Source organism: Gossypium hirsutum, chromosome A04, assembly GCF_007990345.1.
Source record: "Gossypium hirsutum isolate 1008001.06 chromosome A04, Gossypium_hirsutum_v2.1, whole genome shotgun sequence".
In the NCBI taxonomy this organism is placed as follows: domain Eukaryota; kingdom Viridiplantae; phylum Streptophyta; class Magnoliopsida; order Malvales; family Malvaceae; genus Gossypium; species Gossypium hirsutum.
The window spans coordinates 51772352-51785549 of NC_053427.1; the positions used below are offsets into that span (position 1 = coordinate 51772352).

Sequence of the window (13198 nt, forward strand, 5' to 3'; positions counted from 1 at the left end):
TTTTTAAGAATAGCCCTCTTATTTTTTGAATTTAAAATTTAAAATTTAATTGTTAACACCGTTAGTTTTTTTTTGTCAAATTTCCTAGTGTGACATTCTAAAATTTAGAAAAAGTATTCACTCAATAATCATGCAGTGAAATTGTAATGAACCTAAATTTAACACAAATTTCTTAAAATTCATGTTTGCATTTAATTAAAATAAATATTTAGGCCGACGGCATTTTTATATTGAGCTACCAAATTATGTCAAAAATTAAATCTCAAATTTAAACATAGTATAAGGACCAAAATTAAAATTTTACCATTTTTATATAATCTAAAAAGTAAATCTAAATTTGAAATTTAACCATTATTGTTAACTATGAAAGAAAGAAACAAGATACATGTCATAGGAAAGCCCATATCGGAGTTCGAAGGAAAAGTTTGAACCCTCAAAAGACTGAAGAGACCACCAAACCAAACTGTTTCGTTACAATATCTCTCCTCCATTTCAAGCTTTTGTTTTAACTGTTTCATTGCTGTTATTCAGCAATGTGTAGACAGCTTTAGTTTTGTTAGGGAGAAGTAAATCACATTTAATCTAAATGCAATGGTGTATATATGTTAGTCGTTTTGATTAGAGCCCAATATCTGTCAGTAAGTTTTTGTAATTAGAGCCCAACAACTGTCAGTAAGTTTCTTGACAGCTTACTATACTTTCCATAATTTCTGTTTAAACAAAACTACTGGCTGATCCTTAGCCTCGAACAAAAGCCAACTCAAAGCAGATTCTTTTCTACTCTCTTCTAACCTCAGGTTACAGAAGAAATGGAATCGAGAACCAAACTAATATGGATTATATCGACTGCGTCCTCGGTTACTGTCACTGCTGCTGCGTCTTCCACCGCTTGAGCTACTACTACTAGCACCACCTCGGCTACTACGGGGCTGTGGTGGAGGTGTCTCTGGTTGTTGCATTCCAGGCTGTTGGCTATACAAAAAACGGAAACAATTTTGTAAAGGAGTGCCATCATCCAGAATTAAGAAAAGATGAGTAGACGGAAGCCGCAAGACAAAATAATTATTATTATTATTATTATTATTCGGCCTATTAGCATAAGTGGCTGGGACAAAGATCAGAACAATGTGAATGAATTTGTCTACAAGTCAAATGTCAATTTGGCTCCATATCAAGGCGGAAGAAAAGGATAACAGAAATTGACAAGTAGCTGTACATGTATGTGCATGGACACATACACACTCCACATATGCACGCATATATGAACAAATAACATAAACTACATGATCTGCAACTACTAATTCATGCTTAAAACTTACAGGACATATCCAATCCTTCCGTCAGGCAAAAGCATTGGCATCATTGCCATTCCAGCAGGGGTTGGACCTCGCCCATAGATTAACGGCTGCAAGATTATAACATAAATATCAGCAGGGCATTGTAAAAGTATTTTTAAATTTTCCAAGTAAAATAAATAATCAAAGCATACACAGGAGAACCTTTCAAAATCCTGGTCTCTTAAGCACATGCCTCTCGAAGATTGACAAGTAATAGTAAAATATTTCAGTGAGAAGTATAGACAATGTATGTCTTGCTGTTAATAAAATTACAAATAATGCCAACTCATCATAGGATAACTGTTTACTTATTATAAGGAAGGAAACCCTATGTAGGAGACAATGTCGTTTTATTTGTTCTTGATTGTGCAATGTTCCTTCTTGAACGAAACCAGTGCTTACTGTACAAGATTACAAAAGACAGCAGTATAAACCAATTTTAGATTAATCGCCAAGCCATCATGCCTACATATCAAAGATTATTTCATCTCAATACAAGGGGCGTGTCATCTTTTCAATCTATATCTGTCATCTGATACATCTCAAAACAAGAGCAGATATTGCTGGTCCCACATAACACCCAATGCAGCTTAAAGTCATAATCAAAAGTTTGCAATGAAAAGAAATTAAAAAAAAATAACAACTTAAATTACCCAAAAGAGCACTGCTTTTGGCAGCATTCAAATTTCCAGAAGAAACCTGTCAAACTATTTCCTTTCCCAACTATGTCCAAAGAAACCATAACAAATGAAAAGAGAAAAGCCTGGAGGACAAAGTGACAAAAAAAGAGAGATAGAGAAGTAAAAGAGCATCTCACCTGTCCAAATCCTGCAGGACCAAATCCTGTTCCAAGACCACCATATGCCCCCCCAAGTAAACCAAATCCTAATGGAGGGAAGCTTGAATCTAAGGTTGACTTCTGGGAGCCAGATCCTCCAGAAGATTTCTGGTCTGCTTGTGGTTTTGCAAGAGAACACTCCAACACTTGACCTGTCAATAAGAGAAAATACAACAAAATATCATCAATAATGCCTTTATACTCCGAGGAAATGCAAGAAGTTGATAATAGCAGTAAGGTAAGGAGCATAGTATACCATCAATCTCATATTTTTCAGTATTCTTCAATGCTTTCATAACACTTGACCTCTCTGCAAAATGCACAAACCCATACCTGCTGTCCTCCTTTCCCGCTTTTGCAGGAGGAACTACAACTTTTGTGATCTTTCCATGATGTTCAAACAGCTTCTTTAGGCGATCCTGAGTTATATCTCGTGGTAAATTCTTGACATACAATGACTTAACCTGCACCATGTCAAACATTATTACTATACAACTGTCAATGCAAATCCCCAGCTAAGTATGGCCAACATTAAAGTATAGATTAGAAAACCTGAGTAGTAGCAGAAGATTCAGCATTTCTAGGGTCAGCCCAACTCACTGTTGGAGCATTATCATCAAGCTTAAATGTTGGCTTCAACATTTTCTGTCTCGAGTATTCAGCACATGCATGATTAGAGTACTCAATGAAAACAAATCCACGGTTTCGGCCGGGGTTCATTGGATCCTGCCACGTCAAGCACATGCCATCAAAAACTAATACAGGCTGGCACATAAGTAATGGAATATTAAACTGAATCAGTCTCATAAACTGGGATACGACAGACAATATATGCACAAACCTTCAACAATTCAATACAACCGACTCCAGGCCCAACATCATTTACAACCCTCCTCATAACTTCCTCCCCCCAGTTTCTGGGAACATTACCAATGAACAACTTATTCTTTGCTTGAGAAGTTGAACATTTTATCTTCTTCCCCTGAAGAAGACAAAAAGGAGAAAACAAGAAAACAGATATATGTTACAAAGGAGAAAATATAAGTGAAAAAGAAATGATGCCACAATTCATCAATGTATATATTCATAGGAAGCAAAAAGGGAGAGGAATACTAACACAAATAAATAACAGCATATATTATTATGTTAAGCCCTGCTAGAATCTGTTAACACAAAAAGCTGTGCATTCTTCCTCACCTTGAATTCAGAATAATTCAGTCTTTCAATAGCTTTGGATGCTAACTCTTTGGATCTGAACGTCACAAAAGCATAACCATTGCCCTCACCTAAATCCTTCCCCTTCATTATCCTAACCTGCAGTCATTATATTTACGCATCTAGTCAGTCAAAATAAGCATACAGGCAGCGCATTGATATTAGCAATGTACCTCTATGACTTCTCCTATAGATTCACAAAATCTCTTCAAGTCCTCTTTAGAAGTGTCATGAGGAATGCCACCAATGTAGACCTCTGATCCATGAGGAGGAAGTGCAAGAAGTTCTGCATGTTTCTTTTTCTTTTCTTCCTCTGTCTCAGAATCATTCAACTCCTCATCACCATCAGAGCCTTTTTGAACATCAACAAGCTCAGCATTCTCATTCTCATCCTCATCTTCCACCTCTTCTTCAACCTCTTCCTCAACTTCCACTTCCTCCTCTTCCTCTATTTCTTCATATTCAACCTCTTCCCCTATAGTCTCCTCTTGCTCATTGTCCCCTTCAAGGTCTACCTGCTCTTCATTCTCTTCCCTTGTCCTTGACATTTTATGTATCTAATAAAGCAAGCTTGCAAGACAACTGTGAAGGAAGCACAGAAGCCAGAAGCATTGACAAAAGAAAAGAGTACAAATGTGGAAAGTAGGAAAAAAATGAGAGGCCAATGGAGTTGCAAAATAAGACTTTTGACTGAATTTTTTCCATGAGGATATATGGCTTCAAAGGAGTCGCAGCTAGAGTGGTTCTCAGAAAAGAGAGTTCCAGAATAGTAAAAACAAAGAAAAAAAAGCAATAGACACAGGCAAAGAGAGTTGTGAGTGATAATCAAGAGGATTCTGATGTCAACAAAGTATTCTTGAAACTAGATAAAAGATACAGACAATTGCCCAAGAAAACGGCCAGTTTCATCGATTACTTATATATCTGGGAAATTCATTCACCAAAAGGGGAAAAAGGGAAGAAAAACAAAAAGGCAGAAAATAAGTAATGAGAAATTGAACCTAAAGGCATAAAATATAGAAATAGAAGGAATACAATAAGAGATTCCAGCAAAAGAGAAAAACAGATTTGCAAAGAAATATTTCTTATTATAACGCAGCAATGGCCAAAGCAAATGGAGAAAAAGGTTTAATAATTAATTTAACAATTTGCTAGCAGCCCGTCTTTCAAATTTTCGATCCATATTATGTGTATATTATATATATGAAAAAGATATAAAGGGCTCAGTTTTCCTTACTTCTTTTATTTTTGAACTTACCTCGCTAATTCGCTAACAATTTATGAAACTCCAAACATCAAAGATAGAAAATACAATTTTCTTTTTCTTTTTTTTTTCAAATTTCACTATATTTATATCTTAGCGTTTAGCAATAACTTCAACAATTTAATAAACAGGAAAAAGAAAAGCATACAAGCATTTCGAATTCAATATATCCTGAAACGTCGATTGATTAGGAAATATATATATATTAAACATTCAGCACTAAAAGCAAAGAAGATATTGGTGATTATGTATACAAAAATTTCGGGGGGAAAAGAAGAAGAAAAGAGTGCTTACCGAGCTCGAAATATTGAAGAATGAGAGGAAAACCCTAATAAGGGATTTTGTTACGGAAAACCCTAATTTGTGAGATTAAAAGAGGAGCTTTTAATTTCGCAGGGGCTTCAGAATCGGTGTTGTACCCTACAGATAGCAATAGAATGAATGGTGTTTTGTTTATTATTATGTTTTATATATGGGGATTGAGGAGGGGCTACTAACGGCCAGCTTAAGATAATTGAGAAATTTAAACGATTTTGGAAAAAAAATATTAAATTTAAAAATTAAATTAAAACTAAAAATTTTGGTTTAAAATATAAATTTAATAATTAATATTTTGAAGTTCAAATTTATATATAATTTTTAAGTTCATAATATATTTTCATTTCATATAATTAATGTAAGTATTTATTATTAAAAAAACTAATAATTAAAACAGAATGTTAAATAATAATTTAAAAGAACTTTCCATTACCTAAACCATAATTTAATTAATTATACAATATTAAAAAACTATATCTTTATTTAGAAAATTGCAATGTTATAAATCCCGTACTTTCAATTTTTCTATCTTCATTTTTTATCTCTCTAAATAAATTAATTATATTATTAATGTATTAAATAATATTATTATTTGTAGCGAAGAAAATAAATGTTAATATTTAGTACATAATATATTTTTTTTATTTTACAAGTAATTTTAAAAAATTATTGTATGTCTCTTTTTTAATACTTTATTATACCACTATAAGACATTTGTCAATCTTCTCTTTTTTTTAATATTTTTTAATATTTTATTATACTGTATAAGACTTTGTCAACTTTCTAACTTTACTCGTGGAGTCTAAAAACTTACATCAAATATTTTCTTTTTTCAAAATTAGTTTTAATATGATAATAAAATATTAATATATGAAAATTTTAAGTTTTAATAAAGGTAGTAGAATTGATATTATAGTTTAATTTATTTTGTATATATAATAATGATTTAAAATGATGAAATTAAGCATTAAGTATTAATTTTAACGTCAAAATATAATTTCTATTTTTTTGGTACATTTATAATATAATTACTATATTTATATTAGTTTTGCAATGGTAGGATTGAAGTAAGATGTATGATTTTATAATATTGTAGATTCACTGATAAAACCCAAGAAGAGAGGGGTGGGGATGGTGTAATCTAATGCAAAAACTAAAGATTGAACTGCAACACAAGCAGAGGAGGAATGCTTGATGGATTGGTGAATTCTTTTAAATGGTGCAATTGAGGGGAAATCTAGGATCGGAGGAAATTATTTTCAGAGCTGAGGACTAATGTATTTTCTCTTCTTCCCTAAAATTAATATATATATATTATTAATTTATAAATATTACTTATTCTTCTTAAATGAATAAATACAAAAAAGAATTATTCAAATGATTTTATCTATTATTAATAATTACTTATTGTTAGTACGTTGAATCTAGCTCCAACTTCATTGTATTGTTTAAATCATAAAAAAACTCTATTATATGAAAATGTAGAATAGAATTTTTTTTTTAATGTAAATTTAATAATATAATGAATGAAAAGAAGTATTCTTTAATTTTTTAATATTCGTGTTTTTATATATATTATTATTTTTCATTTATTTTATATATATAATTTATATTTTATGAAAAATCAATATAATATGTTAATGTTAAAAAATGTTTTAATATTTAAATTTTAATAATACGAAAAATACAGTAAGGTAAATATAATTAATAAATATTAAATTAAAAATAATTATATTTTAAAAATAAAATAATATAGATAAGCCTAAATGAGTTTAAGTTAGTTATTGAAGTACTTGAACAAAATTTAAAGTTCAAATTTTGAATCGGACCAAATTTAAATAATTATATATGATATTGATACTTCGCATAAATCCGATCTATTCCACTTAATCTATCAACACTTCTAAAAGAAGCCCTCATATGTTTTAATTTTAATACAGATAAATTTCAAAACTATAAATGAATCATAGTCTAATATGCAATTTATTGCATGAATTTTGATTTTGTGTAAATTTATACATTAATTTCTTATTTGATCTAATTATCACAAATTATTAATACAGTTAGTGATATAACATCATTCTTTATTTATATATTGCATATTCATATAATTACATTTATCCATTACTAAAATAAATTTATTTTTTTAATGTGTATAATTGAAATTTTATTTTTAAATGTATATAATTGAATTAAAATTTAATTTTTATATATACATTTAAAACAAAATAAAAAAATTTATATACTAATTTATATATTAAATTAAATCAAAATTTAAATCTTATATATATATATTTGAGATTTATTCCACATTGGAGTTCTAAGTTTATAAATAGCAAACAGTTGTATTTGTCAGCAATATTTAAGGATTATTATACATGTCCGTCGGTGATCTGTGTATCATTTTGCAGCATTATTTGTTTGTTTTTCATAATATTTTTTATTATTCTTTTCATAAATAACTACAAATCAAATAGATAATATTTATATTATAATTAAAATATTTTTAAATTTATAATTAATTATAATATTATTTATCTGTAATAAATATTTTTGAAATTTTAGTTTTTCCTTTTATATAAATAAATAACAATTTATAGTGCAATTTAAAGTAATAATTTATAGAATATTAAATTAATCTATAGTTTATATTTCAATAATATTTTTCCTTTCTTCCCTACTATTGTTCTTTATTTTTTGTGTCAACTTTTTCCTTTAAATTAAAAGCAAAAAAAAAGTTTTATTGCCTCATAAAAATACTTTGGATATATTTTTATTTTTGCTCTTATATTTATTATCTTTTATTTGTTTATAAATAAATATAAAAGGTATCAGCATGTCGGGATTTCCTAAAATAAACGAAAGTTAAGTAAATTAAAGGAAATGATTATTTTTCCCCTTATTTGAATGACATATTTTAATTAAGCAAAAAATAATAATAATAAAGTTGTATAAAATAAATAGACAGAGAGTAAAGAATAAAAAAAAAATAAGAGAGTAAAAGAGAGACCATATTTTATTAATCAATGGGAATCATCTACAATCCTTTTTCAAAGTCTATATTTATAAGCATAAAAAGTAAAAATGAAATAAAACTCTACTTCTAATTACTATTAGAATTTGTAAGAACCTTACTAAGATAAAAAAAAACTTGTGGGAAAAAAATTCTTAGGGAAGGAAAAAGAATACACATATCTATAATACGCATAATATGCTGCCTCATTAAAAATCTTTCCAGGAAAACCCAATGGAACAAAACCTCGATTAAGGGGAAAAAAAGAGTATAGCGTGTATTTACTCTCCCTTCATGAAAACATCACATACTTTCTTATATTCTACGTATTCAATCCTGAATAGTTTTTCAACTATTTGAATGTATCTACTAAGCATTTATATCACCATTATTTTGAAAGTCATGAGTGAGGGAAAATTTGGAGGAACTATATTTTGATCTGTTTAAGAGTTTCAACAATAATCATATCAAAATTTAATCATGATTCTTCTATAAAAACACAAATAGGTATTTTGGATCATTTTATAATCCTCCTTCAACTACTATTCACTAAGTCAAATTTACCACATATGTTCAAATTATTTCAATTCATATAAATGAACAATTTCCCAAGAATTTCAATATGCTTTAGCTTCTAAACCTTTCAAGGATTTTAAATGAACTTTTTTATATAGTGATTCATAAAAGGTTGTAACAACAACCATTAAATGCAAGTTAAATTTTTTTATGAACTATCAGTTTAATAATATATCTAAAGGTTATTGTATACACCACAAAAAAATGTTATATCTTTTCATAATCAATGTCAAGACTTAGTAAAAACTTCATATTTTATTCTGTTTTGCAAAACTATTTCATTTGTATGCCCATTAGCTTTATACCTTTAGATATTTGAACTACTGGTCCAAAAACTCCACGAATTTAATTGTACTTGAGTTGTGCCTTTCTATTTTGACCAATGTATTCAATATCTATATATCTCAATAGATTTATTCATGATCCTCCTTTTATTTCACTATTTCAACAATAATATTGCATGCAAAACCATTGTTGACCAGTTTTATTATTGATTCCACATTTCTCGAATTGACATAACTTATCGAGATCTCTTATTTTCACTATTTTAATCTTCAGTTTCAAGTACCTAAATCTCTTTTGGAGTTTTAGTTATTAGTTATGTATTGGGTCTCTTCTAGAGTACCCACCTCTACTATATGACCATCTAGAAGAATTTTCACCTTTAGAACCGATCAATCTATTATTTATTCTAACTAGTTGTCCTACTGAGAGTTTGATTTCAAAATATTATATTGTATATAACACTTGGTTATTTTCATTAAAATTGTGAATACATGTAACAGTTAACTTATAATAAAGTGAGTTATCCTTTTTGAATTTTTGGTTCAAATTATTCTCTATAAGGATCTAGATAATGATGACACATTATAAGTAGTGATTTCATTCAAATATTATTTTTCTCCCCTTAATATCGGAAAAACTATCAAATCAAAATAGTAATCACTAATCATGTCATAATTGAATCTTCAGTACATTCAAAATATCTAATAATACAAGGAGACTTGTAATTAATATATATTCCCAACTTTATTTGAGGATTCACTTACCTTTGTGCGTTGTGGTTGAGCAATTGGAATATATACACACATACAAAAATTCAAAGACAAGAAATTTTTAACCCTTTGACCAAAAATAAATTGATGGAGAGTATTATAACTTATTGGCTTGATGCGTATAACACGTAAATCAACATAACCTCATATTGAAATAAGAAGTTTAGTTCTCAAAAATAATGGTTTAAATATTAATCAAATACGTTCAATCAATAATTTATATAAGCCATTATATGCATAAATAACAAGCTTTTACGAAAGTTTTTCAAACTCAATCAAAAAAGATTAAAATATAAACTCATTAGCTTTAGCAATATGAATTGTCTTATTTGCATTATTTGAAATTGATTATTTAAACAAACAATCTTGCAAACGACAGGTTGCAAGTTGATAACACATATGTGATTATTTTGTAAATGCATCTACTAAAATCATATAATATCAATAAAGTAACAATCATCTCCTTCCATCAACCTAATGTGAATTTGGGTGGTGAATGTTAGCGTAAAGCATATTTAAAATTTGTAGACCATAACTTAGTTTGTCTTTTGACATGGGGGTTTTTACTTTTCTTCCTTCTTCCTTTTTCAGTTTTTTGTTTTTTCTTAGTTTTGGTGTGGAAGTTTTTTTTATTTGAGTGATGGAGGAGGGCTTGGTAAATTTGAATTTACTTGATGAAGAGGAGGATGCGTTTCATGAGGAGGCTTCAGTGGTGGATCGAAATTATCAATTTTGTTTGGTTGGAAGATGTTTAATTTATAGTGTTGTTCATTTTCCTTCTCTACGCAATACTATGGTTGATCTGTGGCATCCCATTGGGGGATTTGCATTTCGGATTTGGGGGACAAACATTTCCTTTTTCAATTTTCCATGAGGTTGATGTTCAAAGAGTGCTTTCTGGTACCCCATGGTTTTTCAATAATTATTTGATTATTCTTCACAAAATTCAGATGGGAGAAGATCTGTTAGTAGTTCTGTTAAATTTAACCGAGTTTTGGGTCTAAATACATGACTTGCCTATAGGTTTGATGACGAAAACGATGGCTAAGCAATTTGGTGATTTTTTGGGACAGTTTAGTGAGTATGATACTTCTATCCCGACTTTGGGTTTTAAAAAATTTATGCGCATTCGAGTTCGTTTGGATGTGTCACTTCCGTTGAAAAGAAAGAAAAAGATTCAGATCAGAAAGGAGAGGACTATCAATGCTCGTTTTCAGTATGAGAAACTGAGTTTATTTTGCTTCATTTGTGGTAAACTGGGTCATGGAGAGAGTTACTGCCCGTTTCGTACCCGAATTGATCCATCAAAAATAGTTTTTGAGTGGGACATTTCCTTGCGTGCGGTGGCACGCCAACAGAACACAACCGTGATTAAGTGGCTTCGTGAAGCAGATGGCTCTAAGTGCAGCAGAGTGGATATGGAAAGAGACAACAAGAGCTAAAATTCAAGGAGAGCGTGATGCTGAGCATAATTTAAGGGGATTATGGAGACAACGTCTTTAAATCCCAATTTTATTCCTTTGGAATCTAGTCAACAGATCTCTGTTAAAGGGACTGACAGTTGGCATGAAATGGGAGTAGGGATTTGAATAGGATTGGTATTACTAGTGGGCCCATGGACCTGATGTTGGATGAGGAAAATTATCCTCTAATTTCTTTGGAAGGAAAGAAACGACAACGGATGGTGGAGGGTTTTACAACTTCTTCGGGGAATAATTTTGAAGGAGGCTATTTTGATTTAACGGCTAGCTTTACTGAGCAGAGCAGCCGAATGTAATTAAAATTCTAAGTTGGAATGTTCGTGGTTTGGGGAGATCACGAACTATTAGCAAGCTCAAAAATAAATTGAAGGCCATTAATCCTCAGATTTTGTTTCTTATGGAAACAAAATTAAGTTAAAAAAAGATGGAAATGGTTAGGCTAAAACGTGGTTTTGAAAATGGTATTAATATTGGGGCGATATGTTCAAAAGGTGGTTTATCTTTGGGTTGGAAAGGGAATTTATTTATTCGGCTTAAGAGCTATTCTTATTATCATATTGATGTTGAGATCCATAAAAATGAATGTGGTGATGCTTGGCGGCTAACGGGGTTTTATGGGAATCAGGGTGAAAAGAGTAGACACAGGTCTTGGAAGCTGCTTAAACATTTGGGACACGACCAAATGATTCATCAGCTTATGATTGGGGATTTCAATGAGATCATGAATTCTTTAAAAAAAAAGTGGTGGACATCTTAGATCAGAATGCCAAATGACTAATTTTCGAAACATGCTGGATGATTGCGGGCTCAATGATCTAGGATACATTGGTAGGTGGTTTACATGGGAGCGAAGAAGATTTTTGTCAATGAACATAAGGAAGAGACTAGATAGGGGAGTTGTTTCTTTGGATTGGATGAATCTCTTTCTAAGTTACCAGGTGGAACATTTGAGTCATACATTTTTGGACTATTGTCCGATTCTTTTGGACACGACTGGTATGCGAACGGATGCTCACCGATATGGGGTCAAGCTTTTTTGGTTTGAGGCCAAATGGTGTTTAGAAGATTCTTTTAAGAATGAGGTAAAAAATAAATTGGGATGTCTTATCAGGAAGTGTCTTAGTTAAGCTTGCGAAAATGAGGCAGTAGTTTCAACATTGGAGTCGTTTCAGAAATAGGGAGCAAAAGAAAACTCGTTTGGATTTAGAAAAATGGCTACATGATCTTTATAATATGGATCCATTGATGAGGTTTTAGCCGAAATCATAGATGTTCAACTAGGTTTTAATTTGGAGGCTGATGGAAAAGAGATTTTTTTAGAGCAACGAGGCCGTGTCAACTGGTTGAAAAATAGGGATTAGAATACAAGTTATTTTCATAAAGTTGTTGTTTAGCGCCAAAATCATAGTCAGATAACTGATTTGGAAATGGAGGATGGACGTTGGTTTTCAACAACTAAGGAGATGCTACAACTCACATTGAAGTATTTTGGCAATTTATTTTCGGCCTCTCAAACAAGTGATGATGAACGATTGTTTGGGTTAGTGGAAAAGCGGATCACTACGAGTATGAATGACGAGCTATTTAACACTGAGGAAGACATTGGGCATGCTGTGAAATCGATGACACCTTTTAAGACTCTTAAAATTAATGGTTTTCCAACAATTTTTTATCAAAGGTATTGGCATATTATTGGATCTAAAATTTCTAGTTACTATTTATCTATTTTGAAAGGTGAAATTGACATGGGAGAAATTAATAAAATCCATATTGTTTTGATTCCCAAAGTTGAGAAACCAAAAAATCTTTCACAATTTAGACCTATAAGCCTTTGTAACGTGGTTTACAAAATTATTGTGAAAGTCTTAGTGGAGCGTATGAGTGCAATATTGGGAGGTTGTATTTATGAAGCCCAAGGGGCTTTTATCTCAGGAAGACATATTTCGGATAATGTGTTAATCGCTTATGAGGTTTTACATTCCCTTAAAATGAAAAAAAAGTAGAAAAGGGAATTTTGCGCTTAAACTCGATATGAGTAAAGCGCATGATCGTGTTGAGTGGGATTTTTTGGTTGGAATAATGATTCGATTGGGATTTCACA

The 13198-nt window shown here is 30.6% G+C and overlaps 1 protein-coding gene across 6 annotated transcripts; it reads right to left on the reverse strand.

Moving 5' to 3' along the window:
* Positions 1-652: 652 nt before the first annotated feature.
* LOC107948424 (heterogeneous nuclear ribonucleoprotein Q) lies at positions 653-5152 on the reverse strand. Of its 6 annotated transcripts, none has more exons than XM_016882966.2 (10): positions 4949-5097; positions 4268-4314; positions 3564-3960; positions 3373-3489; positions 3017-3157; positions 2728-2901; positions 2432-2639; positions 2155-2327; positions 1320-1405; positions 653-972 (listed from the first exon to the last, which is right to left on the reverse strand). In XM_016882966.2, the coding sequence occupies exons 3-10, from the start codon at positions 3936-3938 to the stop codon at positions 828-830; spliced, it is 1419 nt and encodes a 472-aa protein (XP_016738455.1). In that variant the 5' UTR covers positions 3939-3960; positions 4268-4314; positions 4949-5097; the 3' UTR covers positions 653-827. The 6 variants fall into 6 exon arrangements, with proteins under 6 accessions (XP_016738455.1, XP_016738453.1, XP_016738454.1 ...); XM_041111302.1 differs by adding an exon at positions 1646-1738 and having other exon boundaries at positions 826-972; positions 2509-2639; positions 3564-4314; positions 4949-5098; XM_016882964.2 differs by having other exon boundaries at positions 3564-4314; positions 4949-5152.
* Positions 5153-13198: the final 8046 nt, after the last annotated feature.